Source organism: Cnephaeus nilssonii (genome assembly GCF_951640355.1).
Source record: "Cnephaeus nilssonii genome assembly, chromosome: 19".
NCBI lineage: Eukaryota > Metazoa > Chordata > Mammalia > Chiroptera > Vespertilionidae > Cnephaeus > Cnephaeus nilssonii.
The window spans coordinates 40,104,377-40,130,784 of NC_137090.1; the positions used below are offsets into that span (position 1 = coordinate 40,104,377).

At 49.6% G+C, this 26,408-nt stretch overlaps 3 protein-coding genes and 1 long non-coding RNA gene across 5 annotated transcripts; 3 read left to right on the plus strand and 1 right to left on the minus strand.

Annotated features, from left to right (window-relative positions):
• Positions 1-663: 663 nt before the first annotated feature.
• On the minus strand, positions 664-6,458 carry LOC307114882. Its single transcript, XR_013815048.1, has 2 exons — positions 6,224-6,458; positions 664-1,024 (listed from the first exon to the last, which is right to left on the minus strand). It is a non-coding gene; the product is annotated as an uncharacterized lncRNA (long non-coding RNA).
• Positions 6,459-6,617: 159 nt separating this feature from the next.
• On the plus strand, positions 6,618-14,401 carry TNFSF12 (TNF superfamily member 12). 2 transcript variants are annotated; one of them, XM_079797740.1, is made up of 7 exons: positions 6,618-6,894; positions 7,056-7,106; positions 7,646-7,721; positions 8,221-8,274; positions 8,358-8,393; positions 13,362-13,486; positions 13,683-14,401. In XM_079797740.1, exons 1-7 carry the CDS (start codon positions 6,736-6,738, stop codon positions 13,929-13,931), a joined length of 750 nt encoding a protein of 249 aa, XP_079653866.1. In that variant the 5' UTR covers positions 6,618-6,735; the 3' UTR covers positions 13,932-14,401. The 2 variants fall into 2 exon arrangements, with proteins under 2 accessions (XP_079653866.1, XP_079653867.1); XM_079797741.1 differs by having other exon boundaries at positions 7,059-7,106; positions 13,683-14,397.
• Positions 14,402-14,594: 193 nt separating this feature from the next.
• TNFSF13 (TNF superfamily member 13) lies at positions 14,595-18,321 on the plus strand. The gene is made up of 6 exons (XM_079797739.1): positions 14,595-15,868; positions 16,207-16,285; positions 16,437-16,484; positions 16,617-16,735; positions 16,937-17,075; positions 17,325-18,321. The coding sequence occupies exons 1-6, from the start codon at positions 15,611-15,613 to the stop codon at positions 17,432-17,434; spliced, it is 753 nt and encodes a 250-aa protein (XP_079653865.1). The 5' UTR covers positions 14,595-15,610; the 3' UTR covers positions 17,435-18,321.
• A 225-nt stretch (positions 18,322-18,546) lies between these two features.
• Positions 18,547-26,233, plus strand: SENP3 (SUMO specific peptidase 3). The gene is made up of 11 exons (XM_079797736.1): positions 18,547-18,808; positions 19,654-20,373; positions 21,707-21,946; positions 22,043-22,154; positions 22,507-22,654; positions 22,773-22,820; positions 23,206-23,283; positions 24,969-25,106; positions 25,270-25,353; positions 25,458-25,508; positions 25,970-26,233. The coding sequence occupies exons 2-11, from the start codon at positions 19,665-19,667 to the stop codon at positions 26,078-26,080; spliced, it is 1,719 nt and encodes a 572-aa protein (XP_079653862.1). The 5' UTR covers positions 18,547-18,808; positions 19,654-19,664; the 3' UTR covers positions 26,081-26,233.
• Positions 26,234-26,408: the final 175 nt, after the last annotated feature.

The following is a 26,408-nucleotide window of genomic DNA, read 5'->3' on the forward strand; positions in this document are numbered from 1 at the left end:
TACCAGGAATCAAAACCAAATCAAAACCACGACCTTTTAGTGAACCGGATGACTCTACTACTAACTGGGCCACACCGGCCAGGGGTAGGGTGTAATATTTTATTGGCCTAAAGAGATTAAATACGTATATTGATTAAGCAGGACCCTGTGGTCTGGGCAAAATATTTGATATTAAAACCGGTTTAAGCCATAGCTGGTTTGGCTCAGTGGATAGAGTGTCAGCCTGTGGACTGAAGGGTCCCAGGTTTGATTCCGGTCAAGGGCACATGCCCAGGTTGCGGGCTCGGTCCCCAGTGCGGAGTGTTCGGGAGGCAGTTGATCAATGATTCTCACTCATCATTGATGTTTCTATCTCTCCCTCCCTTCCTCTCTGAAATCAATAAAAATATATTAAACCAAAACTGGTTTGATTGACATATTTTAGAGTTATTACCATAAAATATGTGTTTTACCTGGATTTATAAAATGTTTATGTTATGATCTTTTGGTTAAGTTTGTTTGACAACCTTCCCAAAGTTTAAATTTTAAGAGATTTTTTTTAACCGAGAAATTGAAACCAGTTAATTGTCCTCACTATGTTGACGGAGGGAATAATAATGTAACTGAACAATCAATGGGTCTGGGCTGCCTGTCACTACTTGAGCCAATTCAGCAGAGACAGGGTTGAATCATATATGAGCATTTATTCCAATACTTCCAGCAGTATGAGAGAGCAGCAGGTCATCCCCAAAAATCTGCTCTGCCTCTCCCCATAAACCAGCTGCGTATGGTAGAAGGACAAAGATTACTTGGGAAAGTAGGCAAAAGGGATAAGAATGGGTATGCAAAATGGATAGTTTACAGGCAATGCAGGCTGGGGGGTTGCAAAGGCCTGGGGGTATGTAAAAGGCTGGCGCCTCTGGTTTCTGCATCCAGGTTGTTATCTTTCCATGATAACATGCAGCTCCCGGGATGTAGAGGATGTAGAGCTCCCAGGTCCCTGTTGAGCTACCAGGTCCCGAGTGCAACTCCCAGCCAGGTTAGACTGCAGAACAAAACAATCACAGTTAACAGAGCATGATTAATGTTTCTTACAGTTATAGCTGGTCCCCAATATCCTATTTCTTTTTAAAAAAATATATTTTATTGATTTTTTTTTTAAAACAGAGATGAAGGGAGAGGGATAGAGAGCTAGAAACATCAATGAGAGAGAAACATCAATCAGCTGCCTCCTGCACACCCCCTACTGGGGATGTGCCCACAACCGAGGTACATGCCCTGGACCGGAATCGAATCTGGGACTCTTCAGTCCGCAGGCTGACGCTCTATCCACTGAGCCAAACCGGTTAGGGCTCCAATATCCTATTTCTGCCCCTAACAAAATGACTTTGAGTTATTCCAATAGACCCCTGGAACACCTCAAGGATTTGTTCGCTCTCCTTATAAAATAAGTTTTTGAACTAATTAGACCTATTTTGATATGCTTGAAATTACATGGGAAGCTTTGCCAAATAAAATAATAGCTATTTGAATACATACATTTTAATTAAACAGTCCTATTGTATACATATATTTTTATTAAAATGGATGTTCTAGAAATTTCAGCCTGCCTTAGCAAGGAACTTGCAAAGATTCAGAGCCAAGTCCAAACAGGGAGCTCTCAGGGGTAGCAGGTGTCCCGTCAGTGACACTGGGTAAGCCCAGAGTAATGGTTCTCTGTGGGGGTGTCGGGCAGTGGTACTCTGGGTGTTTGTGGTCCACACATTACATTGGGGCATTTATGAATTGTTTCCAATGCTCAATGAACACTTCCAATGAGCCATGTACAGCGTTTTAAAATCTTGCATATTGCCCTAGCCTGTTTGGCTCAGTGGATAGAACGTCTGTCTGTGGGCTGAAAGGTCCCAGGTTTGATTCAGGTCAAGGGCACATGCCCAGGTTTCAGGCTTGATCCCCAGTAGGGGGCATGCAGGAGGCAGCCGATCAATGATTTTCACTCATCATTGGTGTTTCTATCTCTCTCTCTCTCTCTCTCTCTCTCTCTCTCTCTCTCTCTCTCTCTCCCTTCCTCTCTGAAATCAATAAAAATACATTTTTAAAAAATATATTGCGTATTATTGGTTCTTTTTAAAAAAGTGTGGGCTTTGTATTGTTCTTTTATGTCATTTCATAGCAACTATTATTTACCAAGAAATTTTTATCTTGGAATGTTATATATTACAGAAAAGCAAAGTTCTTTATCAAATGCATTATAATCAAATCTATGTCATTTTAACTATTTTTAAATTTATTTAATTTATATTTTTGTTTTTTGTTAATCCTCACCAGTGAATATTTTTCCATTGATTTTTAGGGAGAATGGAAAAGAGAGGGAAAGACAGAGAGAAACATCGATGTGAGAGAACACATTGAAAAAAAATTTTAAAAAGAACACATCGATTAGCTGCCTCTTGCACAAGCCCAACCAGGGCCCAGGCTGGGGAGGATCCTGCAACCAAGGTATGTGCCTTTGGCCAGAATCGAACCCAGGACACTTTGGTCCACAGGCTGACACTCTATCCACTGAGCCAAACCAGCTAAGGCTGTTTTTTAAAATATATATTTTTATTGATTTCAGAGAGGAAGAGAGAGGGAGAGAGAGATAGAAACATCAATGATAAGAGAGAATCATTGATCAGCTGCCTCCTGAATGACCCAAACTGGGGATCGAGTCTGCAACCTGGGTATATGCCCTGACCAGGAATTGAACCGTGACTTCCCAGTTCTTAGGTCAATGCTCAACCACTGAGCCATACCAGCTAGGCTTTTTCTTTTTTTCTTATTTTTTTGTTTCTTCATTTTAAGTTTTGTCATTTACAGCCATTGTTTTACTCTGAGGCATTTACACATATGTTACATCTTTAAAAAGATCCATGATAGGGACTCTGACTTACTCTAAATTACAGGTTTCTAGGCAGGTTGTATCTTTGAAGTAGATGAAAATTTATAGAATTCTAAGGAATAACTGTATTCATGGAAATACTGGCAAATGAGCAGGATAAACAAAGTTGATTACATGGGACTGAATGAACTGAGGATAATTATTATTCTTATGACTTTGTTCAAAATATTGTTGATTTTACAAAACTTTTTGCTTTCCAGATATAAGAAAACTTGTTTTTCCCCCTAAAGCAATTTAGTAAATTATACCCTCATCTATAAAAATAAAAGCTTAATATGCTAATTAGACTGGATGTCCTTCTGGACAAAGCTGGGGCTGCGAGGGAAGCCAGGGTCCCGGGTGCCAGAGGGAAGCCGGTGCCAGCAGCTGGGGGAAGGAAGGCCTACTCTTGCACGAATTTTGTGCATCGGGCCTCTAGTAAACAATATTGAAGCATTTATATTTTTCTCCCTACCTAATCCCTCCAGAATTTGACAATTCTTTTTTTGTGTGTCATTAATCCTCACCCAAGGATATTTTTTCCATTGATTTTTAGAGAAAGTGGAAGAGGGGGAGGAGGGGAGAGAGGGAGAGAGCCCACACACCACATGCAGGGCCCATGATCAAACCTGCTACCCTTTGGTGCATGGGCCAACACTCTAAGCATTTAGCAACACCAGTCAGGGCCAGAATTTGACAACTCTAAATGGGTGAGAATTACTTTCAGGTTGGTATGTTTATTTTCATAAATCCAATAAGATTCTCTTTACTAATAAGACACACAGAACCAGTTTCCAATTGTGGTTTTCTTAACCAAGACTTTGACTGAAATGTCATGATCAAAAAAGACATGTCTAGGCTCTAGATGTCACCAGAAAGCTTTAAGGAATGAAGATTGTCTTTGAAGTCAATAAAAGCCCTTTGGGAAAATGGTCTGGTACCTTGCTTAGTCACATGGTTCATGGCAATTTTTCTAGTAATCGATGGAAGTTGCTTCCCTAGGAGGTTGGCAAAGAAAGAACCTCAACATTTTGGGGACTTCAAGAACTTGAGAAATTTACCAAAATCTATAGGAATTGCAAGCAAAGCCTGATGGCAACTACGTGGTTTAGCTTCTTTACCCTGGGGGGCTAATTAAAGCTCAATCTGGATATTCATTATAAGATTCCAGCAAAGCAGATTTAAGAAAGCCTATATAATCAATTACTATCCTTGTTGTGTTTATGCAAATAATCGGGCCAAATTATATCTGGACTTAATGCAGTAAATAGTCTTGAGTCATCTTTGATAAAATGAGTGCGATTTTAGGAAGAAAAATGGTGTTTCAATAGAATCTATAATACACAATTGTGGATATTAGACTCTAGTTAAAGTTTTATTTTTCACCTACAATCTGAATTGAATCTTGAATTTTTTCTAGTTTTCTTCCAAACTAATGTTTCATTTTTTTCTCCCATTCCTTGACTTGGAATTATTGAAAACTACTGATGCAAAATGTAAGCCATATAGTATTTACCTAAGCATCTGATAACATCACCAGAGTGTTTAAACTGCAGATAAGGAGGATCTATCATATTCTCACTGGTTGCTTTCATTCCAGCAAAAGCCTTACATCTAAAATCCCCTCAACCGACAGTCTTTTTTTTTTTTAATTTCTTTATTGATTAAGGTGTCACATATTTGTCCTCATCCCCCCATTCCCATCCCACACCCCTCCCCATGGATGCCCCAACCCTCTGTTGAACTTAAGCATTGGTTAGGCTCATATGCATGCACACAAGACCTTTGGTTGATCTCTCCCCTCTCCCCCCACCCTCCCCTATCCTCCCTCTGAGGCCCGATATCAACCGACAGTCTTAAAGACTCAGAAACTGGTTTATGATTTGCTGTGTTCATTAACCTTTGTGGTTTTTTTTTTCTTGTTTTCATAGGCACACTCCTTATTAAATACCTGATTGCTTGTTTATACAATACAGGTCTCACTCTGGAAGTCCATCTGCATCATTACCTCCTGAAGTGAGACTCAACCATTTAATTGAATTGACTTATTTTCAAGACTACATCATTGAGTCAACGAAATATGGAGCAGTCTACCAACTTGGCTTCTGGAAATGTAAACCTTTGTTATTTAAAAGGTGGGACTGAAGGGACCAAAGTTCTGCCACCTTGAAACAGCTTTCCCTTTCCAGCCCAGAAATTGAGGCAGAAAAGAGCTGCTTCAGAAGTGAGATCTTAGAATATACCCCCTTAGTCTAACTTGGATTAAGTATAATAAACAAAGGGGCTTCAGACACCTTCGTCCAGGGAAGCCCCTCCACCAATTTAACCTGGGACTCTGTAAAGTTGGCCCCTCCTTCTATCACCTGGTTCGTACCTCTCCTCAGACCTGTAGTTACTATAATTTTCCTTCTCATTTTTAGGCCATGCCTTTTTAATCTTCTTGTCAAAACCTTCTAGTCAAATCTGTCACCTCTAGGATACAACAATTCCATATCAGGATGATGATGCTTCCGGGACTCTGGCCCATCTCTACTTTGGAAGAATCAGCTAACAGCCTCTCAGTTCCAGTCTCAACTCCCATTCCCTGGTCTCCCTTACATCAGACAGGGAGAGACACCCGTAGCTACATAGGCAGTGACCACGGCCCTTGTCAGCAGGAAGCAGTTACTAAAGACAAAAGATTTCAGGGATGGAAGTCTCTGAGGGTGGAATGAGACAGGATAGTAAGAAGCTAGGAAAATTCTTTGTCAAGTTGAATGGGGAAACTGAGACAGATAGCTGAACAAATAGGCCGAGCAATTTACTAGTACAGCCAGATACAGCAGGTCACCGCCCTAGAAATAACATCTAGGCCTCAGTTATATTTCAGCTCCAGGCCCAGAAAAGCAGCAAAACCAGGTGTGAGCAATGCCGTCCAGGACCTCTGCCCTGTGGCTGACTGATCAGTAGAGACCATGACCTTGAAAGGGCACACCTGGAAAACTGATGAATAATCTGCTGAAACCCTCTCCTGGGACCTCCCCCAAGATTCAGGCCTGCGAGAGAGTGCCTTTCCCTCCTCCCTCTTCCCCCCCACAGGCCTGCACGTCCTAAACTCTAATGGTCCCCAGGAGACTTGCAAGGAGGGGAGCAAAGGGCGGCAGCAGCTCACCCCCTGACCCTGGGTCCAAGCCCCCCTTTTCTCTGACTTCCCAGTGAGCGAAAGCAGCCGCGCCTCCGCTCACTTCTTTCCGGTAACATTTTGAGAGAGCCACAGCAGCTCAGCCCACGGCTCTCCTATTGCTCCTTCTGTGCTAAGGCCTTGCTTGCTGCCCTCACAATCACCTGAACTTGTGTTGTTAAGTCTTTCCTGCAGGGAGTCAAGCACCCACAGGGCACGGGCTGGCCCCAGGCAGCCCCGCTCCGGCCAGGCCCCCGGTCCGGGAACCGGCGGGACTAGGTGGCAGGAGTCGCAGGTGTCTGGTAGCACGACCACCCTCACGCGGACCTGGGTGGAGTTCCTGCTCATTTCTGCCTTCGTTCGCTCTCTCTGCCCTCTGCCTGGAGAGCCATCTGCACGCGCACCAACAGCGCCCGGCTTCTACACGCCCCGCGGAGCGTGCCTCTTCGCAGGGACCAAGCCGAGCGCAGTCCGCCCCGCGAACGTGAACGGCGCTCGGCGGGCTCCAGTCTAACCACACAAACAGTGTCCGGCTTCCTGTCCTCATCCCCGCCCTCCCGCCTGGTTTCCCTTGCCCCTCCCTCTCCCCAGCCCGATCCTCCCGCCGGCTCCCCCTCCCCCGATCCCTCGGGTCCCGGGATGGGGGGGCGGTGAGGCAGGAACAGCCCCCGCCCCCATGGCTGCCCGTCGGAGCCCGAGGCAGAGGGGGCGCACGGGGGAGCCGGGCACCGCCCTGCTGGCCCCGCTTATGCTGGGCCTGGGCCTGGCGCTGGCCTGCCTTGGCCTCCTGCTGGCCGTGGTCAGCCTTGGGAGCCGGGCATCGTCATCTGCTCAGGTGAGGCCCTGCTGCACACCCCTCCCAGGGTAGATTAGGAGCAAAATCTACAGAGCAGTGTATGAGGCTGCTGAAGTGGGCTGAGGACAAGGGGCCAGGAAGATGGGTGGAGGGTGAGATGTCAGGTGGAGAAGGACAGGGTGACCCTCCCTCCTTCCCAGCAGGAGCCTTCCCAGGGGGAGCTGGTGGCAGAAGAGGACCAGGACCCTCTGGTGAGTGGCTGTGGGTGCTGATTGCAGGCTGCAGGGCAGGGGCAGTGTGTGTGAGCTGAGGATGGAGCGAGTGCCCTGGCTGTGTCGGCCATTCGTAGGTGTACGGGAAAGAGAGGGTGACAACTGTGTGCGGGGTTTGTGCTGGGTTTGTGTCAGCTGAGTTAAAGTGCTGTTGGCTGAGGGTGAAGTGGGAGTGTGAGATATGGTGGAGGAGGGATGCTGCTTGTATGTGCAGGGTGCTTACCCACCGTGCACTCTGATGAGTGTGGGCATGTGTGCAATGTGCCAATTGCTTGCAGGGTCTGCACTTGGTTGTGGGGTGGGGAAGTGTGGCTGCTCTCTGAAAGGCGTGAGGGCGGAGACCTGACCCCAGAAACGTGCCTCCCCTTGGCCTCAGCCACTGTTGGCTGAGAGCGCCGTCCCTCCCTAAGACTTCTGTGCCGGACTGTGCCTCTCCTAATGGCCTCTGTCTATCTCAGTTTCTGTCTCTGGGAACCCCTGGCAAGACTCTGATTTAGCCCTGCCCGTACTTCCCCTAGGAGCTGAGTCCCCAGTCGGAGGAGAGCCAGGACCCTGTGCCTTTCCTGAAACAACTGGTTCGGCCTCGCCGAAGTGGTAAGCACCTCTTTATCCCAACCTTAGTGGCTTCTGAATTCATTATTGCTTTTGTTCATCATAACAGCCGTATGAGTGGGCAGAGCAAAAACCATTCTCCTCATGTATGAATGGAGAAACTGAAACACAGAGAATGAAGGGGGAGGAGGGTCAGAGTCATGATGTAGACAAAGTGGGGAAGTCAGAAGCCTAGGCCCCAAGAAGCAAAAACGTATGAATGGGATACGTTTCCCATTGACCATGAGACCATATATCCCGGCTTACACCTGTTATCTCAGTGTGATCATTAATAGCACCCTTTTTGCGCTCAGAAGCATCCAATTTGGATGATAAATCATATAGTCACTCTACTTATGTAGAAAGATAAGGCATGAGGTTCTGAGGCCAGAAATCTGGACAAAAGTGAGGATGCCAGGGTTGTTAGAGGGGCCGGGGGAGTAGCTCCTGGCCCCCAGATATGTGGGGCTGTTTTGCCCATCTGTCTTTTCTTGATTCTCAGCACCTAGAGGCCGGAAAACGCGGGCTCGCAGAGTGGTTGCAGCCCACTATGAAGGTGGGTGATGGGTGAGCCATGCCCAGGGGGGAGGGGTGGCAGAGGGGCAGGCAGGTCGCGCCAACCCTCCCTGTGTTTTACAGTTCATCCACAGCCTGGACAGGATGGAGCACAAGCAGGTAAGACCCTATCTCCACCTCTGTGCTTTTCCCTGACCCCCACGGCACCGGCCTCCTGGAAAAGGGACCCCTCAAAACCTTGACCACCCCTATCCCTGCCTTCAGCCTCCGAACCCCTGAAGCCAGTTGGGGAAAGTCCTCAGGGTTCAGTTCTCTCAGCTCCCCGACTTGGACTTTCTCTGTGATCCAGGCACGGGACCCCCGGAAGCCTTCTTCCCCTTCCAGAACCAGGCAGATTCTCCCACCAAACCACCAGCCCAGCTTCTCCTCAGACCTCACTCTTCTTCACCTTTGATTTTTTTCCTCTCCTTTCCCCTCCATATCTTCATGCTCTGATCATGTTTCTCAAAATGCTTCTAGTTTCTGTTCTTCTTTTCGCTTTTGGTTGATTTCAGAGAGGAAGGGAGAGGAAGAGAGAGATAGAAACATCAATGATGAGAGAGAATCATTGATTGGCTGCCTCCTGCACGCCCCACACTGGGGATCGAGCCTGCAACCCAGGCATGTGCCCTGATCGGAAATCGAACTGTGACCTCCTGGATCATAGGTCAACACTCAACCACTGAGCCATGCTGGCCGGACATTGTTCTTTTTTTCCATCCCTACCATACCCCCAGCACCTTGACATTAGAATCTCAAACCCAGTCTAAATCTTTCCCCATTCCAAACTCTCCCACCACCTGTGTTGCCAAGCTAAGGCCCCCAAACCTCATCTTCATTATCCCATTGCTTCTCTGCCCGGCTTCCAGGCTCTCATGGTCTCAGCCTCTTTTCCCTGCACTTCCTTATGGATTCTCCACACTTGGCTGACTCCCCTTCCCCACTAATGTTCCTCTTCTGGACTTTGCCCATACTGTTCCCTGACTTGGAATGCCCTTCCATGTGACAGGCCAGGAGGCAAGACATAAGGGTGAGCTGGCCTAGGAGGCTGGCAGCTGAGATGGAGAGAAGCAAGCATGTGGCTTGAAGCTGTGGCTCGCTTGTTGGTTGGATGTGTAGGGTAAGGGAAAGGGAGGAATCGGAAATGACTTCTAGATTTTTAAGTTGGGCAACTTTGGGAATAATGATGCCATTTGCTAAAATGGGGTTAACCGGGGAAGAACTAGGTTGGGAGGTCTGTATATTAATAATTAAATTTGAGATCTAATAATAAACAAGTGGATAGATAAGAATAGAAAGTGAGTTCCACAAATAGATGGCTGGACATAGTAGACAAACTCAGGCTAGGCCAGGACTAATAAAGTCAGGGGTCATTGCCAGGTGGATGGTATTTAAAGCTGCAGGACTGGATGAGACACCAGTGGAAAAAAGAGCCCCATGAGTGAAGCCCTGAGTCGATTGGACACCTGGAAGTGGAGCAGAGGAGGACCCAGCAGAGTCTGAGAAGCGGCCAGAGAGAGAGGAAGAAACCCAGGGAGGGTAGTGTCATGGAACCTAAGATAAGACACAGTTTCGCCCTCGCCAGTTTGGCTCAGTGGATAGAGTGTTGGCCTGTGGACCAAAGAGTCCTGGGTTCGATTCTGGTCAAGGGCATGTATCTCGGATGCAGGCTCCTCCCTGGCCCAGGCCCTGGTCAGGGTATATCCAGGAGGCAACCAGTTGATGTGTTTATCTTACATTAATGTTTCTCTCTGTCTTTCCCACTCTCTAAAAATCAACGGGAAAAAATATCCCCTGGTGAGGATTAAAAAATAATAATAATGAAAAAAATGCTCTTCAAATTTTAAAAAAAGACAGTTTCAAGAAGGATGTGGCTGTCTGTGTTGAAGGCAGCTGAGAGGTCACATGAGATGAGAACAGAGAAATGACTTCGGGTTTGCTAATATAAAAAGTCAGCTGGTGACCTCGACCAGGGCAGTTCTGTGGCATAGTTAGGATGGAAGCCAGCATGTATTGGGTTAAGAAAAAAATCTGAAGTAGGAATTGGAGACAGTGACAACCCTTTCCAGAAGTTTCTCTGTAACAGGAGCAGAGAAATGGGCCAGTAGGTGGAGGGGGATGTGGATCAAGGAAAAGTTCAGTCCTTTCAGTGGTAAGGAATACCACGTGAATCTCAGTTAAAGATAGTCTGATCATTTTATAGATGGAGGTCACTTAACCTTGTCTGAGGTCATGGCGATACTAAGTGGTGGAGCTGGGATTCATGGCGATACTAAGTGGTGGAGCGTGTGCTTGTGTACTGGACATGGTCCATGTGAGCAAGCAAGGCTGGAAACGGGGAGTCACTCAGAAATAAGAGGCTGGGAAGACTTGAAGTGAGATGTAGCCGGGGCTAGACTGGAAGGGAGATGGGACAGAGCCATTTAAGTAGCAGAGTTGCTAGCAACTGGTGATGATGGGGGAATAAAGTTGGTGAAGGAGAGGGAGACATATACCTGGTGGGAGGCAGAACCATGAGCCAAACGTGGAATAAAGACAGTAAAGCAAGTTTGGAGTTGGGGTGCCCGGCCAGTGTGGCTCAGTGGTTGAGCGTCAATTCATGAACCAGGAACTCAGGTTCAGTTTGGTTCCGATCAGGGCACAAGCCTGGCTTGTGGGCTCGATCCCCAGTAGGGGGTGTGCAGAAGGCAACCGATCAATGATTCTTTCTTATCACTGATGTTTCTCTCTCTCTCTCCCTCATCCTTCCTCTCTGAAATCAATAAAAACATTTTTAAAAAATATTTTTTATTGATTTCAGAGAGGAAGGGAGAGAGACAGAAACATCAATGATGAGAATCATTGGTAGGCCGCCTCCTGCACGCCCCCTACTGGGGATCAAGCCTACAACCCAGGCATGTGCTCTTAAATGGAATTGAACCCCGGACCCTTCAGTCCTCAGGCCGACGCTCTATCCACTGAGGCAAACCAGCTAGGGCATTAAAAACATTTTTTTTTTAAACTTTGGGGTGGCAGGCCAAGCTCAGTTTGGTTAAGATGAGTGTGGGGTGCCTGGGCTATTCAGATGCCGAAGTTAGCAGGATGAGAAGGGGCAGGGCTGGAGACTCAGATCTGAGTCTGCACAATCAAGGCCACAGTCACCCGTAGGTGAGGATGAAAATGCCCAGAGAGCATTACATTTCCCTTGAGAGAGTAGCAGAGGATGAGGGGTGGAGGGAGGCAGCCGCTGAGGCTGCAGAGATCAGCCAGTGAGGTCCAGCAGATTGGCCTGTGGACCCAAACAAAGAGCTGTGGTCCGTGTTTACCTCCTTCCCTCTATCTTCCCACCACTGTTTGCTGGGCGCCCACTCAGAGCAGGCCCAGGTCCTGGTGCAAGGATACAGTGGTGAATAGAATCATTGTCCCTGCTCTTTTAGGGAAGTCAGACTCCAAACTGTCACATATATAAATAAACCAGATGAGCCCTAACTGGTTAGGCTCAATGGAAAGCGCGTGGGCCCCCGGACTGAAGGGTCCCGGGTTCGATTCCGGTCAAAGGCATGTACCTTGGTTGCGGGCTAGATCCCCAGTGGGGGGTGTGCAGGAGGCAGCTGATTAATGACTCTGATCCATGTTTCTATCTCTCTATCCCTTTCCCTTCCTCTCTCTAAAAAATAAATAAAAATAAAATAAGCCAGATGATTTTCCAACTGCTATGAAAGAAACAGGGTGATGTGGTGAAAAGATTAACGGAGGCAGGGCTGAGTCTGGCTATTTTAAACAGGGGCGCCTGGGAAGGCCTCTCAGATGAGTTGAGACCTGACTGACAGAAGATGCCAGGCAGGACAGAGTGTTCTGAGAAGAGGGAAGGAGAGTACAAAGCCCTGCAGGGACCCGGAACTTGGTTCTCAGCAGGAACAGAAAGAAGGCGGGAGTGGGCGGAGTCTTGTGAATAGGCGGTGCGTGTGAGAGTAGATTGGAGAGATAGATGGGGTGGCTGTGGAGAGCCTGGGAAGCCACTTGAGGTCCTGTTCTATTACTTTATTATTTATCTTCTTTGCAATTTTCTATTATCCTAGCTCTAGATTAAAAAAAAAAAGTTTTTGTTAATCCTCACTCAAGGATTGCTTTTCAGAGAGAGAAGAAGGGAGGGTGGGAGGGAAAGAAGCAGGGAGAGAGAGAGAGAGACATCCATGTGAGAGAGACACATTGACTGGTTGCTTCCTGCACCTGCCCGACCCGGGCGGGGAGTGAACCTGAAACCCAGGTACATGCCCTTGACCAGGAATCGAACCCTGGGCCCTTTGGTGCTCTAACCACTGATCCACACCAGCCAGGGTAGATTTTTGTTGTTGTAATGGCTTTATTGAGATAAAGGTGTTCTCACATACCATACAATCCACCCACTTAAAGTGTACAATTAAATGGTTTTGAATATATTTACACAGTTGTGCAACCATCACTAAAGTAATTTTAGAACATTTTCATTTCCTCAAAAAGAAAACCTGTACCTTTTAGCCATGACCCCCTATTTCTCCGATCCCACAGGCTGCCAGTGCTAAGCAAACGCTAATCTACTTTCTGTCTCTCTATATTTGTATATTTGGACATTTCATAGAAATCATCTACTATGTTGTCCTTTATGACTGAATGCATTTAGCATAATGTTTTCATAGTTCATAGCATTTCTTTTTAAGGCTGAATAATGTCCCATTGTATGGATATATACAATTTTCCCTATCCATGCATCAGTTGATGAATATTTGGGTACCATTTAAAAAAATTTTAATAATCCAAGTAATGTGTGATTCAAGTAATGTACGTATACATTCTCAAAGTAAAAGAGGTAAACACTATAGATGCAAAATATGAAAGCCCCCAGGCTTCTCCTTCAGTCCTGCTCTTCTCCCCAGAAGTGGCTGGTGACAGCTTGCTGTGTGTGGTTCTGGTTACTTAGGTCCGATTTCTCCACATAACTTCCCATTACACCGTGGGCTCCAAAGGCCATGGGTCAGGCGGGCCCCAAAGGTTCATAAAGTCCAAGGGTGTCTGGGGAATGTGAAAGTCCTGTGAAGGGACTTTCCCTTCTCTTTGAACATCCACATTCAGGTGTGGACGGGACGGTGAGTGGCTGGGAGGAGGCCAAAATCAACAGCTCCAACCCACTGCGCTATGACCGCCAGAGCGGGGGATTTATAGTCACCCGGGCTGGGCTCTACTACCTGTACTGTCAGGTAAGCCCCACCTGGCTCCCCGGGGAAAGCAGGAACTGAGGAAGAAGGGTTTGGTTTGGAAGGTGGGGGCAAGCTAAAGGTGGGGTGGGGCAGTTTGGGGTTTGGGCTGGAGAGGACATTTGGGTCTCAAAGGAAACGTGAAATCGAGAGGAGGGCAGGCGAGGCCCGGACTCGGCCACCCGCTCCCTCCCCCCAGGTGCACTTTGACGAGGGAAAGGCTGTCTACCTGAAGCTGGACCTGCTGGTGGATGACACGCTGGCCCTGCGGTGCCTGGAGGAGTTCTCTGCCACGGCGAGTTCCCATGGGTCTCAGCTCCGTCTCTGCCAGGTGTCTGGGCTGTTGCCCCTGCGGCCAGGGTCCTCCCTGCGGATCCGAACCCTCCCCTGGGCCCACCTCAAGGCTGCCCCTTTCCTTACCTACTTTGGACTCTTCCAAGTTCACTGAGGGGCCCTGGTCCCGCAGTGGTTTTCCCAGGCTGCTGGCTCCCCACAATAGCTCTCTGAGCACCCCAGTCCCCTTGGCCCCACCCTACGCTGCTCCTCCCCTCAGACTTGCCTCTCCCCGGGTAAGTTGCCAGGGCTTGTTCACGTGTTTTCCATGCCACATAAATATCCCCATTCATCTCTGAAAAGCCCTCTCCCCACCTCTGTTCTCCACCTCGCTAGCTCCCAAACCCCTGATCTTTGACACCCCCACTTATCTCCTGACTCCCCACCCTGGCTGCAACCCCCTGGTACACTGTTTACTGTACTCTGGGTGAGGATGGGTCCCCATTACCCCTCTCAGGCACTAAGAGAAGCTGGATACCAGAGAGACTGGGACTAGACCAAGAGTTCCCAAATGTGAGGGCGAAGAGACCAAGACAAGTTCCTCCCCTGATAGTTCCCTGTGGATTTTTAAAACAGATATTATTTTTATTATTATTGTGACAAAATGTTGATAAGTAGAAATTAAAGAGAATAAGTCATGGTTGCTCTCTTTATTGGGGTTTAGGGGACCTCCTCAGGGTAACTGAAAGCCCTGAGAAGGGGGTCTGGGCACTGGGGAGTGGGGTGCGGGACACCCGGAATTCCCGGTCCGCATGCCGACTTGTGAATGGGGACCCACACGCCTCGGGCCTCCGAGGAGTGAGCAGAGAGTGGAAAGGCAAACTGCCAGGAAACAAAATCAATCCTCCGCCCAAGGTCCAGCAGAAGCGGCCTCATTTACCTAGGAGGCGGGCTTCCTGCTGCGGGGAATCCCTGGCCCCTGGCGGGCAGGACAGGGCCCTTCCTGTTGGCAGCCTCCTCGGGACATGGGCAGGTGCTGGCACAAAGCCCTGGCTGGGATGTGGGGTGGGAGCAGGCCTCAAGGAGGTTTCAGGGTCAGTAAGCAGGACATTGGGGCCCAGGAACATGGGAACCTCGACCCTAGGATCCAGGGGAGGAATCCTACCATGGTAGGGTGCTTGGGGCTGTCTCTTTCTCGCTTCACCCAGAACCTTATGTAAGAGCTTTTCTCGGGAAACAGGAAGTCGTGTTTGCCAAGTTCAGCACAGAGAGTAGTGCAGGCCTTATTCCAGCACACCCGGCCTGGCCTTAACCCCAGAACTCAGCCAGTTTCTTGCTTCAGAGACCCCGGATCTCCGCATTGGCCCTCTCCCCTCCCTTCCTACCTTCAGTCAGTCCTAGCGAACTTCCCCAGAGATCTCTCCTAGGCCTGAGCCAGAGGGGCTTCCACCCTCATCCCTTGACCCTGCACACTGCCCAGCTTGTCCCTTCATCCCTGCTCCTGGCACCATGCCCCATCGCCAGCTAACCTTCCCTCCCCCACTTGTAGGGCCGCCCCAGGGTTCCTGTGGTTTGGCCGCTCCTCCTGGGTGCCACTGCAGCCCTGAGCTTCCTAGAGAGACCGCACCACATGCTCTCCAGGCTGGAGGGCGGGGGTCCCAGACCACACTGGCCCCGCAGCAGAGTGCCAGGAGCACCAACAGTGTCCTAGCTTGCTTTCCTCCTCCCTCCTTTTTATTCTCAAGTTCCTTTTTATTTCTCCCTTGCGTAACGCCCTTCTCCCTTCTGCACCACTGCCTGCACCTCCTTGCCACCCACTCCTGAAGCCACAGCTGTTGGCAGGGTCCCCAGCTCATGCCAGCCTCACCTCCTTCCTTTCTAGCCCCCAAAGGGCCCCCGGGAGACATGGGGGGCCGGGGCCGAGAGCCGGCACTCTCGGTTGCCCTCTGGTTGAGTTGGGGGGCGGCTTTGGGGGCTGTGGCTTGTGCCACGGCTCTGCTGATCCAACAAACAGAGCTGCAAATCCTAAGAAGAGAGGTGACCCAGCTACAGAGGACTGGAGGGCCCTCTGAAAAGGGGGAAGGGCATCCATGGCTGAGCCTCCAGGAGCAGGTGAGTGCGGGGAGGAGGGTGTCGGAGAGAAGGGTTGGTGGCAGGGTCGTCTCTGGCACTCTTGGTCCCAGCCTCCTGGTCTGCCATGTTTCCAGTGGGTACAAGAGAGGGTCCCGGGTTTGGAGGTCAAGAGAGCAGCCATTCCAGTAAAGGAAATTGTTAAAGATTAATGCTTCTTGTACCTACCAGATCCTGGAGGACAGCCAGCACCAAGACTCGGGTTGCTGGGGACAGGTGCAGGAGAGATGGGAGGCATTCCTGGGCAGGGGAGGGCTGGGAAGAAAGGCAGTCCGGGACCCTTCATCTTGGCCTAACCCTGACTCTCTTTCCATGAGCAGAGCCCTGATAGCCCGGAAGCCCTGGAGAAGGGGGAGAGATCCCGGAGAAAGAGAGCAGTGCTCACCCATAAACAGAAGAGTGAGGCCTTCGGGGTGCCGCGGGGTGGGAGGTGATCAAGCAGCATGAAGACTTGGAGATTGTTACCCCAAGTCAGGGTGAGGGTGGAGGGCTGACAACGGGGCAGGTGGGGTAGGTGGGCATTGCTGAGATTTCCTCCTTCTTTCCTCAGAGAGGCACTCAGTGCTGCATCTTGTTCCCATTAACATTACCTCCAAGGGTGAGCACGGTTTTAAATGGCTTTTGGGGAAAGGCAAGATCTGGGAACTTTGGGGCTGGTACCCGGCCTAAGAGAATCTTAAAGGTGAAAAGGATGCACAGGAATCCTGACTGCCACCCTCCTCACCTCCAGAGGACTCTGATGTGACAGAGTTGATGTGGCAACCAGCTCTTAAGCGTGGGAGAGGTCTGGAGGCCCAAGGATACGTTGTTCGAGTCTGGGATGCTGGAGTTTATCTGCTCTATAGCCAGGTAACCCCAAACAAACGTTGAGCCCCACATGGGGCCTGGAAGCCTATTTTTCCAGAGCCTTATGCTCCAATACTGAGGGTTCTCAACTCTCTCTTCATACCAAACTTAGAAGACCCTCCTTTATTCCTTGGCAGGGCCCTGAGGCCTCTCAGAACTGAGCCATACCATCCTGTCTTCAACATCTCCTCCCTTCCCTGCCAGGTCCTGTTTCATGATGTGACTTTCACCATGGGTCAAGTGGTGTCTCGGGAGGGCCAGGGAAAGCAGGAGACTCTATTCCGATGTATACGAAGTATGCCCTCCAACCCAGACTGGGCCTACAATAGCTGCTACAGTGCAGGTAACAGCTCTGTGGGCAGTGGGGAGATGGATATGAGAAGAGCAGGACATATCTGACCTGGGGGCAGTGGTGGGAGAGTTATGACAGGGGGTTGGAAGCCTGTATGTAGAGGTGGATCTAAGGAGTGAAGGAGAGAGAATACCTACATCCTTACAGGAAGTAGAAAAAGGTTGAGCTGGGGGAGGGCAAAACATCAGAGTATCTGCATAGCTGTCCTTCACTGAGCATCTATTTCCTCTCTTTTCTCAGGTGTCTTCCATTTACACCAAGGGGATATTCTGAGTGTCACAGTCCCCCGAGCAAGGGCAAAACTTAGCCTCTCTCCACATGGAACCTTCCTGGGGTTTGTGAAACTGTGATTGTTATAAAAGGTGGTCCTGGGCTTGGAAGACCAGAGTGGTTTGGGTACATTTGGGAGACAGCCAAAAGCTGACTAGACAAAGGACAGGGAATGGGAAGGAACAGAGGTTTCTTCTGGGTTTAACTGGAACCCTCAGTTTGATAACTCATGACTCTGTTCCTCCCTTTTCCCTTTCCACCCAACGCCTAGACTTTGATTTCATGAATATAAAGGAGGTAGAATATCTTGCTTTTGTCTCTGGTCTAGCCTCAAATTCTTGGGGCTGTGGAGGGTGAAGAGAGAATGCCAGGCATTGTCTAGACCTGCTTCGGTCCCCCTGGAATGCTTCCAGAACACCACCACCACCTAGCGGCAGTTTGAGAGAATCACCCTATTGGCAGAAGTCCACAAAGCCTCCCCACACGCAGGAAAACTCCTGGTTCCCTGTGCCACACCTTCTCGAGGCATCTGTGTCTCCTCACCGTCATCCTCACTTCCCTCGATCTACTGCGCCTTAGCTTCCATCACTGGAGGACTATTTATTATGGGACTCTGCAGGGGATGCCCGACGACGGTCCCCTTGCAGCCACATTACTCTTTTGGTCCCCAGTTTTGCCCTTCCTGCTCTGCATTCCCCGGCGTGGCAGGCCACTCCGAGCCCCTCTCGGCTGAGGCGGGTCGCCGGGGAGCCTTGGATGAATCGTATGTCTTGATGCTGGTCTTGCCTCACTCCTGAGCTCTTTGTTCTACTCAAAGTTAATAAAAGAGAATAAGTGATACCTCGGATCCATTTCCCCCACTGCCTTACGTCAGCCCCGTCCCTCTACTCGGGATCGCCTGCCTCCAGGCACTCCCCCGGCGCACCCCACTACACGAAAGGGATCGGACCCGTGTGCTCCAGACTGAAAGGACCGTGCAAACCGGCGGCAGGCGACGCGCAGGCGCAAAAGGGAGAGCGGTGCGGTGCCGCGCGCAGCCCAGGTGGGCGGGTGCGCGGAGGCGTGGGGCTCGGGGGCGGACCCATCCCGTGGCGGCTACGTCCCTGGGTGGGCGGGACTAGGCGCGTGGTGGCCGCGCCGGCGCTGTTCGCCGAGTGTGACGTAGTAATTGTGCGCCGCCACCGCCGGTGGGCCTGGGGCTCGCGGGAGGGGAAACAGGAGGAGGAGGGGGAGGTGGTGGAGGTGGAAGCTGAAGCAGAGCAAGAGGCGGCCGCGGCGGGGCGGCTCGGCGGCGCGGCGCGCGGCCCAGAGCCGTTGGAATCCTGAATTGAGACGGCTACGCCTGAAGACAGCAGGAGTGGCGGGGCCGCCGCCGTCACCGGAGAGATGAGCCGGGAAGCCTGAGGCCGGAGACGCCCGCCCTCGGGCCCGTCAGTCCGGCTTCACCGCTCCCGGTGAGGACGCCCCTTCCCTCCCCCCCCCCCCCCCCCCCCCAGCCCTGCCCCGGCCCTTCCTGGACCTCATTCCCACCTAACCGGGACTCACGAGGCCCTTGAAGGGGTTTCTTCAGGCCCTCGCGCCCTGAGCAGTCCGAGCCTGTGGGACGGTGCTGCTGCTGGGACGCATTCTGGTCCCCGGGGACAGCAGGGAGGGGGCTGGGCCAGCCTGGCTCGCTCGGCTCCGTTTTTCCCCGGCGCCGTGATTCGGGTGCTTAAGCGGCCGCCTGGTTCTCCTTCGGTTTCCTTTACCATGCTTCCCTTGTCATTACATCCTACTACCTGAACCATAGCTCTGGCATCCCTAGTCCCTCCTGAGACGGTCTGAGCATGCTCCCTCTCCCCCACTTCATTCCAGGGTGTTAGAGAACTCTTCCCACTCTAGACCACGGGTTCCTTGTGGAAGTTGTGTTCTCCTCATGTACCATGTCAGTATTCCCTGGCTGAGCCATTTCCTTTATTAGGCTCTCAATTAGGACACTCCTGGTGGTATTAAAACAGCCAAGTAGAGCCTGAAAATTTTGGGTTTGACCAAATAGGATCCCTGAGGCCCGCCGCTTTAGCCATTCTCCTTTGCCTCTATCCGGGTGGGGGAGAGATGATGGCACAGTTGCTAAAGGGTCCCTTGTGGACCATGTTAACCAGGAAAATCTGAAGTTAGTTTTGCTTTTATCCCCCTCTTTCTTTTTTGCATTTCTCTGAATCCTAGTTTATTTGCCTCTGATTCCAGAGCAGGCATGCTGAGGAAGAAAGGCAGGATCTGGGAAACAATGTTTAGATTCTGACACTCCTTTGTTTTACAGGCTACTGGAAGATGAAAGAGACTATACAAGGGACCGGGTCTTGGGGGCCTGAGCCTTCAGGACCTGGTATAGCTCCAGCTTACTCAAGCCCTAGGCGGGAGCGTCTTCGTTGGCCCCCACCCCCCAAACCTCGACTCAAATCAGGTGGAGGGTTTGGGCCAGATCCTGGGTCAGGGACCACAGTGCCAGCCAGACGCCTCCCTGTCCCTCGGCCTTCTTTTGATGCCTCAGCTAGTGAAGAGGAAGAAGAGGAGGAGGAGGAGGAAGATGAGGAAGAGGAAGTGGCAGCTTGGAGGCTGCCCCCCAGATGGGGTCAGCTGGGAGCCATCCAGCGCCCTCGCCCTCCCCGCCCTACTCATCGAAAAACCTGCTCACAGCGCCGTCGCAGAGCTATGAGAGCCTTCCAGATGCTGCTCTACTCAAAAAGCACCTCGCTGACATTCCACTGGAAGCTTTGGGGGCGCCACCGGGGCCGGCGGCGGAGCCTTGCACACCCCAAGAACCATCTTTCACCCCAGGAAGGGGGTGCGACACCACAGGTGCCGTCCCCCTGCTGTCGTTTTGACTCCCCCAGGGGGCCACCTCCCCCTCGGCTGGGTCTGCTAGGTGCTCTCATGGCTGAGGATGGGGTGAGAGGGTCTCCACCAGTGCCCTCTGGGCCCCCCATGGAGGAAGATGGATTAAGGTGGACTCCAAAGTCTCCTCTGGACCCTAACTCGGGTAAGGTGGGAATAGGGTGGAGGAAGGGGTCGGGAGGGCTAAGATTCTGGAGAACCAGGAGCCTCTTGCTGTGATGAAAACGGCCTAAGGAAAGTAGGATGGCAGAGTGAGGGCAAGGGTAGTGGTGGTGGTGTCCAGAATAGCTGTGAAATGTCTTAAGCCCCACTTTCAGCAGGAACTAAGGGGAGGTAGTCAAGGCTGGGATACAGAATCCTTAAGTAAGTGTTCATTCTGTGCATAGATGAAAAAGGGAGACATGGTTTAGAAAAGTCCATCTTGTCCTCTTGAAATCCCTCTTCATTCAGTCTTTGAGGATAAAGGCCCTGCGGGTGCATCTCCAGAGGGTGCCATTCTCAGTGGTGGGATGGGATCTCTTAGTTATGGAGTGTACATCACCTATATGATTGTGTGTGAAATTCTCATTCAGAGTATTTCTCTTTTGGAGATTCACACTAAACAATTTAGGCGGTGTTTTTACTAATTACTTTTTGAGAGCCTTTGCTATATGTCAGGTACTGTGTTAGGTGCATCTCTGACTCCCTAGTCTTGCTTTTCTCCTATGAGTACAGTTGACCCTTAACACAGATTTGAACAGTGTGAGTCCACTTATATTTGGAGTTGCCCCTCCGTGTCTGTGAGTTTCACATCTGGGGAGTCAAACAATCATGAATCAAAGACTTTGTTTTGTTAATCCTCACCTGAGGATATTTTTAAAAAAAAATTTTTGTTGTTGAGAGAATGGAAGGGAGAGGGCGAGACAGAGAAACATCGATGTGAGAGAGACATATTGATTGGTTGCCTCCCACACATGCCTCCTGACCGGGGCCGGGGCCTGGGACTGAGTCTGCGTCTGCAGCCAAATTTGTGCCCTTGACCAGAATCGAACCGCAACCCTTCAGTCCTCAAGCTGATGCTCTAACCACTGAGCAAACGGCTAGGGCTCAAAGACTATTTTCAGTACGCAGTTGGGAATCCACAGATGCAAAAGCCTGATTATATGCATTGTGCTCTACCATTTACATGAGGAGTTTGAGCATATGTGAATTTTAGTATCCACAGGGATCCTGGAATCAATCCCCCACGGATACTAGGGGACAGCTGAGTTTTGGGGGAGTTAAAAGTTATACCTGTGTGAGGGGTGAGTAGTGTCCTTAACCCCCACATAGTTCAAAGGTTAACTGTAGTAACTCTTCCTCTTTGTCCCTATATAATCTCTTGGACATGCTTATCTCATGCTTTAGGGTCTCCTTTCCTTAAGAGTTTATATTGATCTTCCCATTGCCCTTTGATCTGAACCAATTTTTCATCCCCATCCTGTTCCCCTGCCCTACAGGCCTCCTCTCTTGTACTCTGCCCAACGGCTTTGGGGGACCATCTGGGCCAGAAGGGGAGCGAAGTCTGGCACCCCCTGATGCCAGCATCCTCATCAGTAATGTGTGCAGCATCGGGGACCATATGGCCCAGGAGCTCTTTCAGAGCTCAGATTTGGACACTGCAGAAGAGGCAGAGCGGCCCGGGGAGAAAACTGGCCAGCATAGCCCCCTGCGGGAGGAGCATGTGACCTGCGTGCAGAGTAAGGAACCCTAGAGGACCTAGTCTCTTTCCCTCAACAGACTCCTAGATCAGAGTCTGGAGGTCTTACCTAGTACTCTTTCCCTCCTGCATTCAGGCATCTTAGATGAATTCCTTCAAATTTACGGCAGCCTCATCCCCCTTAGCACTGATGAGGTAGTAGAGAAATTGGAGGACATTTTCCAGCAGGAGTTTTCTACGCCTTCCAGGTGAGGCATCAAAGCGATGCCCTTTAGAAGAGGGCTGGGGTTTAGGGGGTGGGCAGAGAATGCTGCTTTTTCTGTCAGGGATGTACTTGGGAAGGAGGAGGAAGCTAGAACTGAAGCAGGGTAATCTGCAAGCAAGGTGCCTGGGAGGGTCTTTACCCGGAATCCTGAAATACTGTGTATACCTGAGTATTGGTGTGCTTCTTTCTGAGGAGTAGGCCTTTAGCAGGTCTCCAAAGGGACCCATGACCCAAAAAAGGGGGGAAGATTAGACTCTTATCCTAGACAACAGAAAGGACTTCTGTGTGCCCTAGCCCCCTTGTCTTTTGAGTGACCCCATCCTTGGCCTACTCAGGAAGGGCCTGGTGCTACAGCTGATCCAGTCATACCAGCGGATGCCAGGCAATGCCATGGTGAGGGGCTTCCGAGTGACTTATAAGCGGCATGTGCTGACCATGGATGACTTGGGGACCTTGTATGGACAGAACTGGCTCAATGACCAGGTGAGGAGGAGAGAAACAGGCCCAAGAGGGAGCAGGGTGTCTGGGGCCCTCTTCGTGGGAAGACCCCTGTACCCATATCACACCCTCCATGGCAAGTTGCCTCCCATCTTCTCCCCAGGTGATGAACATGTATGGAGACCTGGTCATGGATACAGTCCCTGAAAAGGTAGGCCTAACCAGTACCCAGGAGAATTTCCACAGTTCTGAGCAGCTTTTCAGTCCCTTTCATCTCCCATTTATATAAAGAGGGTCCTAGTTTCTGGGGAGAGGTGGTAGAAGGTAACCTGTTAAATTCAAATCTATAATCTTGGTCCTGAATTTAACAAATCTGTTTCTTTCCCCCAGTCTTTAGTGTTTTTCCCCTATGGCTAAACCACAAGTTGGGATAGGAAGCTCTAAGATAAAGTTACAAACATGTTTGGGGTTTTTTCTCTCTCAGTGAATTGGAGTGCAGGTTGCTGAAAGCAGTCTTTAGAGCCATAATGAAAGGAGAGGACACTGGAGGCCTGAGGTTTTTAATTCCATCCAGCTCTTTTCTATCATTGGCACAGGTGCATTTCTTCAACAGTTTCTTTTACGATAAACTCCGCACCAAGGGTTATGATGGGGTGAAAAGGTGGACCAAAAACGTGAGTTATGAATTTACATCTACTTATGTTAACATCTTGCCTTTAAAGAATTAGAGTTCTATTTTTATGAACTCTTTCCTCAACCTGTTCATTCAATCTTTCAGTATTTATCAAATGTCTTCTGTGTGCTAGGTACCATTCTAGGCACTAAGAATACAGTGTTAAGTAAGAAAACTTCATTGCCTTTATAGGGTGAGAATAAATAAGCAAGTTAAGTTTCAGCTAGTGCTAAATGCTATAAACAAATTAAAAAGAGTAATGTAGTAGCCTGGGCAGTGGGAACTTTCTATTGGGTGATCTGGGAAGGCCTCTGTTAGCTGGACTTGATGAGCCAGCCATGTGCAGATTTGGGGGAAGAGTGTTCTAGGCAAAGGGAGCAGCAAGTACATGGGACACAAAGTGAGAGAGAACATTTGAGGACCAGGGGCCTATGTGGTTGAAACAGTGAGCAAAGGGAAAATGATACAAAATTTGGTCAGAGAATAGATCATGTAAGGCCTGGAGGATAGGGTAGATTTTATTCCATGTATACTGAGAAGCCATTGAAGAGTTTTAAGCAGGCTGTGAAGTGCCTCATGTTTTGAACTCTTATTTCAATGATAAGATGAAAGGGAGCAAGAGTGGAAGCAGGCAGATTAACTTAGGAGAGTAGCACAGAAGTCCACATGAGAAACTCGGAGCAGTGTGGTAATGGTAGAAATAGAAGTAGTTTTATCTAGGATAAGTTTTGTAAGTAGAAACAATAGGACTTTCTGACAGATTGGATGTGGGAAATGAAGAAAAGTGGGAAATCAAGGATGATGCCTGTTACTGGGGAAAATATTTACCTGTATTTGAATCCCACCTCTACCATTTTTTCTATGACCTTGGGCGAGTTACTTTACTTTTTCAAGCTGCAGTTAACTCATTGTTAGGTTAACACGAGAACATCCTCAAAGGATTGTTGTGTTAACTGATTGAGCATTTACTAGGTGCCATGCATTGTTCCTAGTGCATTATGGATATTTAGTTTAATTCTCATAACAAATAGGTGATATAGGTGCTGCTGTTTTCACCCTCTTGCAGATAAGGGAACTGAGGTATAAAGAGTTACTTAAGTAGCTTGCCAAGGTCACAAGCTAGTGAATGGAGGAATGGCTTTGAACCCTGGTAGTCTGGCTCCAGAACCCTGAGCCTGGGTGCTAAGCTGCTAAGCACTTGTGCCTTTAATGTGTGAAAAATAACTGGCCATTCTGGGCTGTGGCGTGTTTGTTCTGATACCACTTCCTCTGTCTTACTTTCCTCCCTAACGAAAGAATCTAGACATCAGATGTTGAGCCTTGCCTCGCACTCCAGGGGCAGTCTTGTGTTCCCCCATGTGGCTCCTTGCCTGTTTCTCCATTCTTTTTTTTTTTTTAATTTAATATCTTTTTATTGATTTCAGAGAGGAAAGAGGGAGGGAGAAACATCAATGATGAGAGAGAATCATTGATCAGTTATCTGCTTCCTGCATGCCCCCCCACTAGGAACTGAGCCCGCAAGGTGGGCATGTGCCCTGACCAGGAATTGAACTGTGATCTCCTGGTTCATAGGTCGATGCTTAACCACTGAGCCATGCCAGCCAGGCTTCTCCATTCTTTAGAACCTCACGGCAGTAGGCAGGACTCATGTGCTGTCTTACCTGAGCTCTGACACTGCCTCCTTAGGTGGACATCTTTAATAAGGAGCTGCTGCTAATCCCCATCCACCTGGAGGTGCATTGGTCCCTCATCTCTGTTGATGTGAGGCGACGCACCATCACCTATTTTGACTCGCAGCGCACCCTAAACCGCCGCTGCCCTAAGGTTTGTGAGGGAAGGGGATAGATAGGTAGAATTGGGAAGGACGTCCAGGGGCAAGGCATTCCAGGCAGAAGGGCGGGTTTGGGGGTCTCTGGAGAAGCAGCCTGGGCTTGGTGCCTGACCACCACACCATGAGTTCCCTTCTTCTATTTCTCCATCTGCATAGCATATTGCCAAGTATCTACAGGCAGAGGCAGTGAAGAAAGACCGGCTGGATTTCCATCAAGGTTGGAAAGGTTACTTCAAAATGGTAAGTTTCTAGAGGGAGGGGCGTGGAGTTAACGGTTGGGATAGTGGTAGGAGGCAGAAGTTGCAGTCACCAGGTAAAGGCTCTACCTTCTTTCTGTTCTCTAGAACGTGGCCAGGCAGAACAATGACAGTGATTGTGGCGCCTTTGTGTTGCAGGTAAGCAGATGACAGTTGAATTAAAGGGTTGGGAGGGAGATGGGAGGCTGTTCTACATCCCTTATTTGGCTCAGAGCCAATTGTGGAGCAGGGAGTAATCTTATGTGTTAGAATGCAGAAATCCTGGTTTCGTTGGTTCTTTTCTGGCTTCCACATCCCACATTGTTCTCATCCTTGGTCTCTGGCATAGACCTGCCTCCTCACTCCCATTGCAAAGTGTTTTCTTTGTCTTAATACTAGGTATTTCATGTACCAAATAAGCACCTTGGATTTAGAGTCAGACTTTTTTTTGAGTCCCAGGCTACAGGGCCGTGGATTCTTCTATTTGTGAAATGTTCTCTTCTATTTGGGCATGTTCTCTGAAAGATCAAATGAGATGTCATATGAAATGTGTAGCACAGGTCCTGACTTAAGGGGATACTCACTAGGTGGTTCTCATGGCCTGCTTTGTTAACACCTAGTACTGCAAGCACCTGGCCCTGTCTCAGCCATTCAGCTTCACCCAGCAGGACATGCCCAAACTTCGTCGGCAGATCTACAAGGAGCTGTGTCACTGCAAACTCACTGTGTGAGCCTCGTATCCCAGGCCTCAAGCCCATTCGTTAATGGGCAGGGGGACATGGGAGACCCTTCTTCCCAAGAAACTCCAATTCCTTTCCTCTCTTGCCTCTCCCATCCAATTCCCTTTGGTTTTTCATATTTAAATGTTTTAATTGATTCCTGTATTTTTTTTTCCTTTGAGAGAATACTTGTTTTCTGACATCAGGGGGTGGCCGTGGAAAAGCCCCTTGTTCCCTCTGTCTGCAGGGGACTATTGTGGCCTGGGTGGGGCAGTAATCCTCCTTCCATGTGTATGGGTGGGCCCAGGAAAATCTGTGCTGGGGTGGTGGGCGGGCAAAG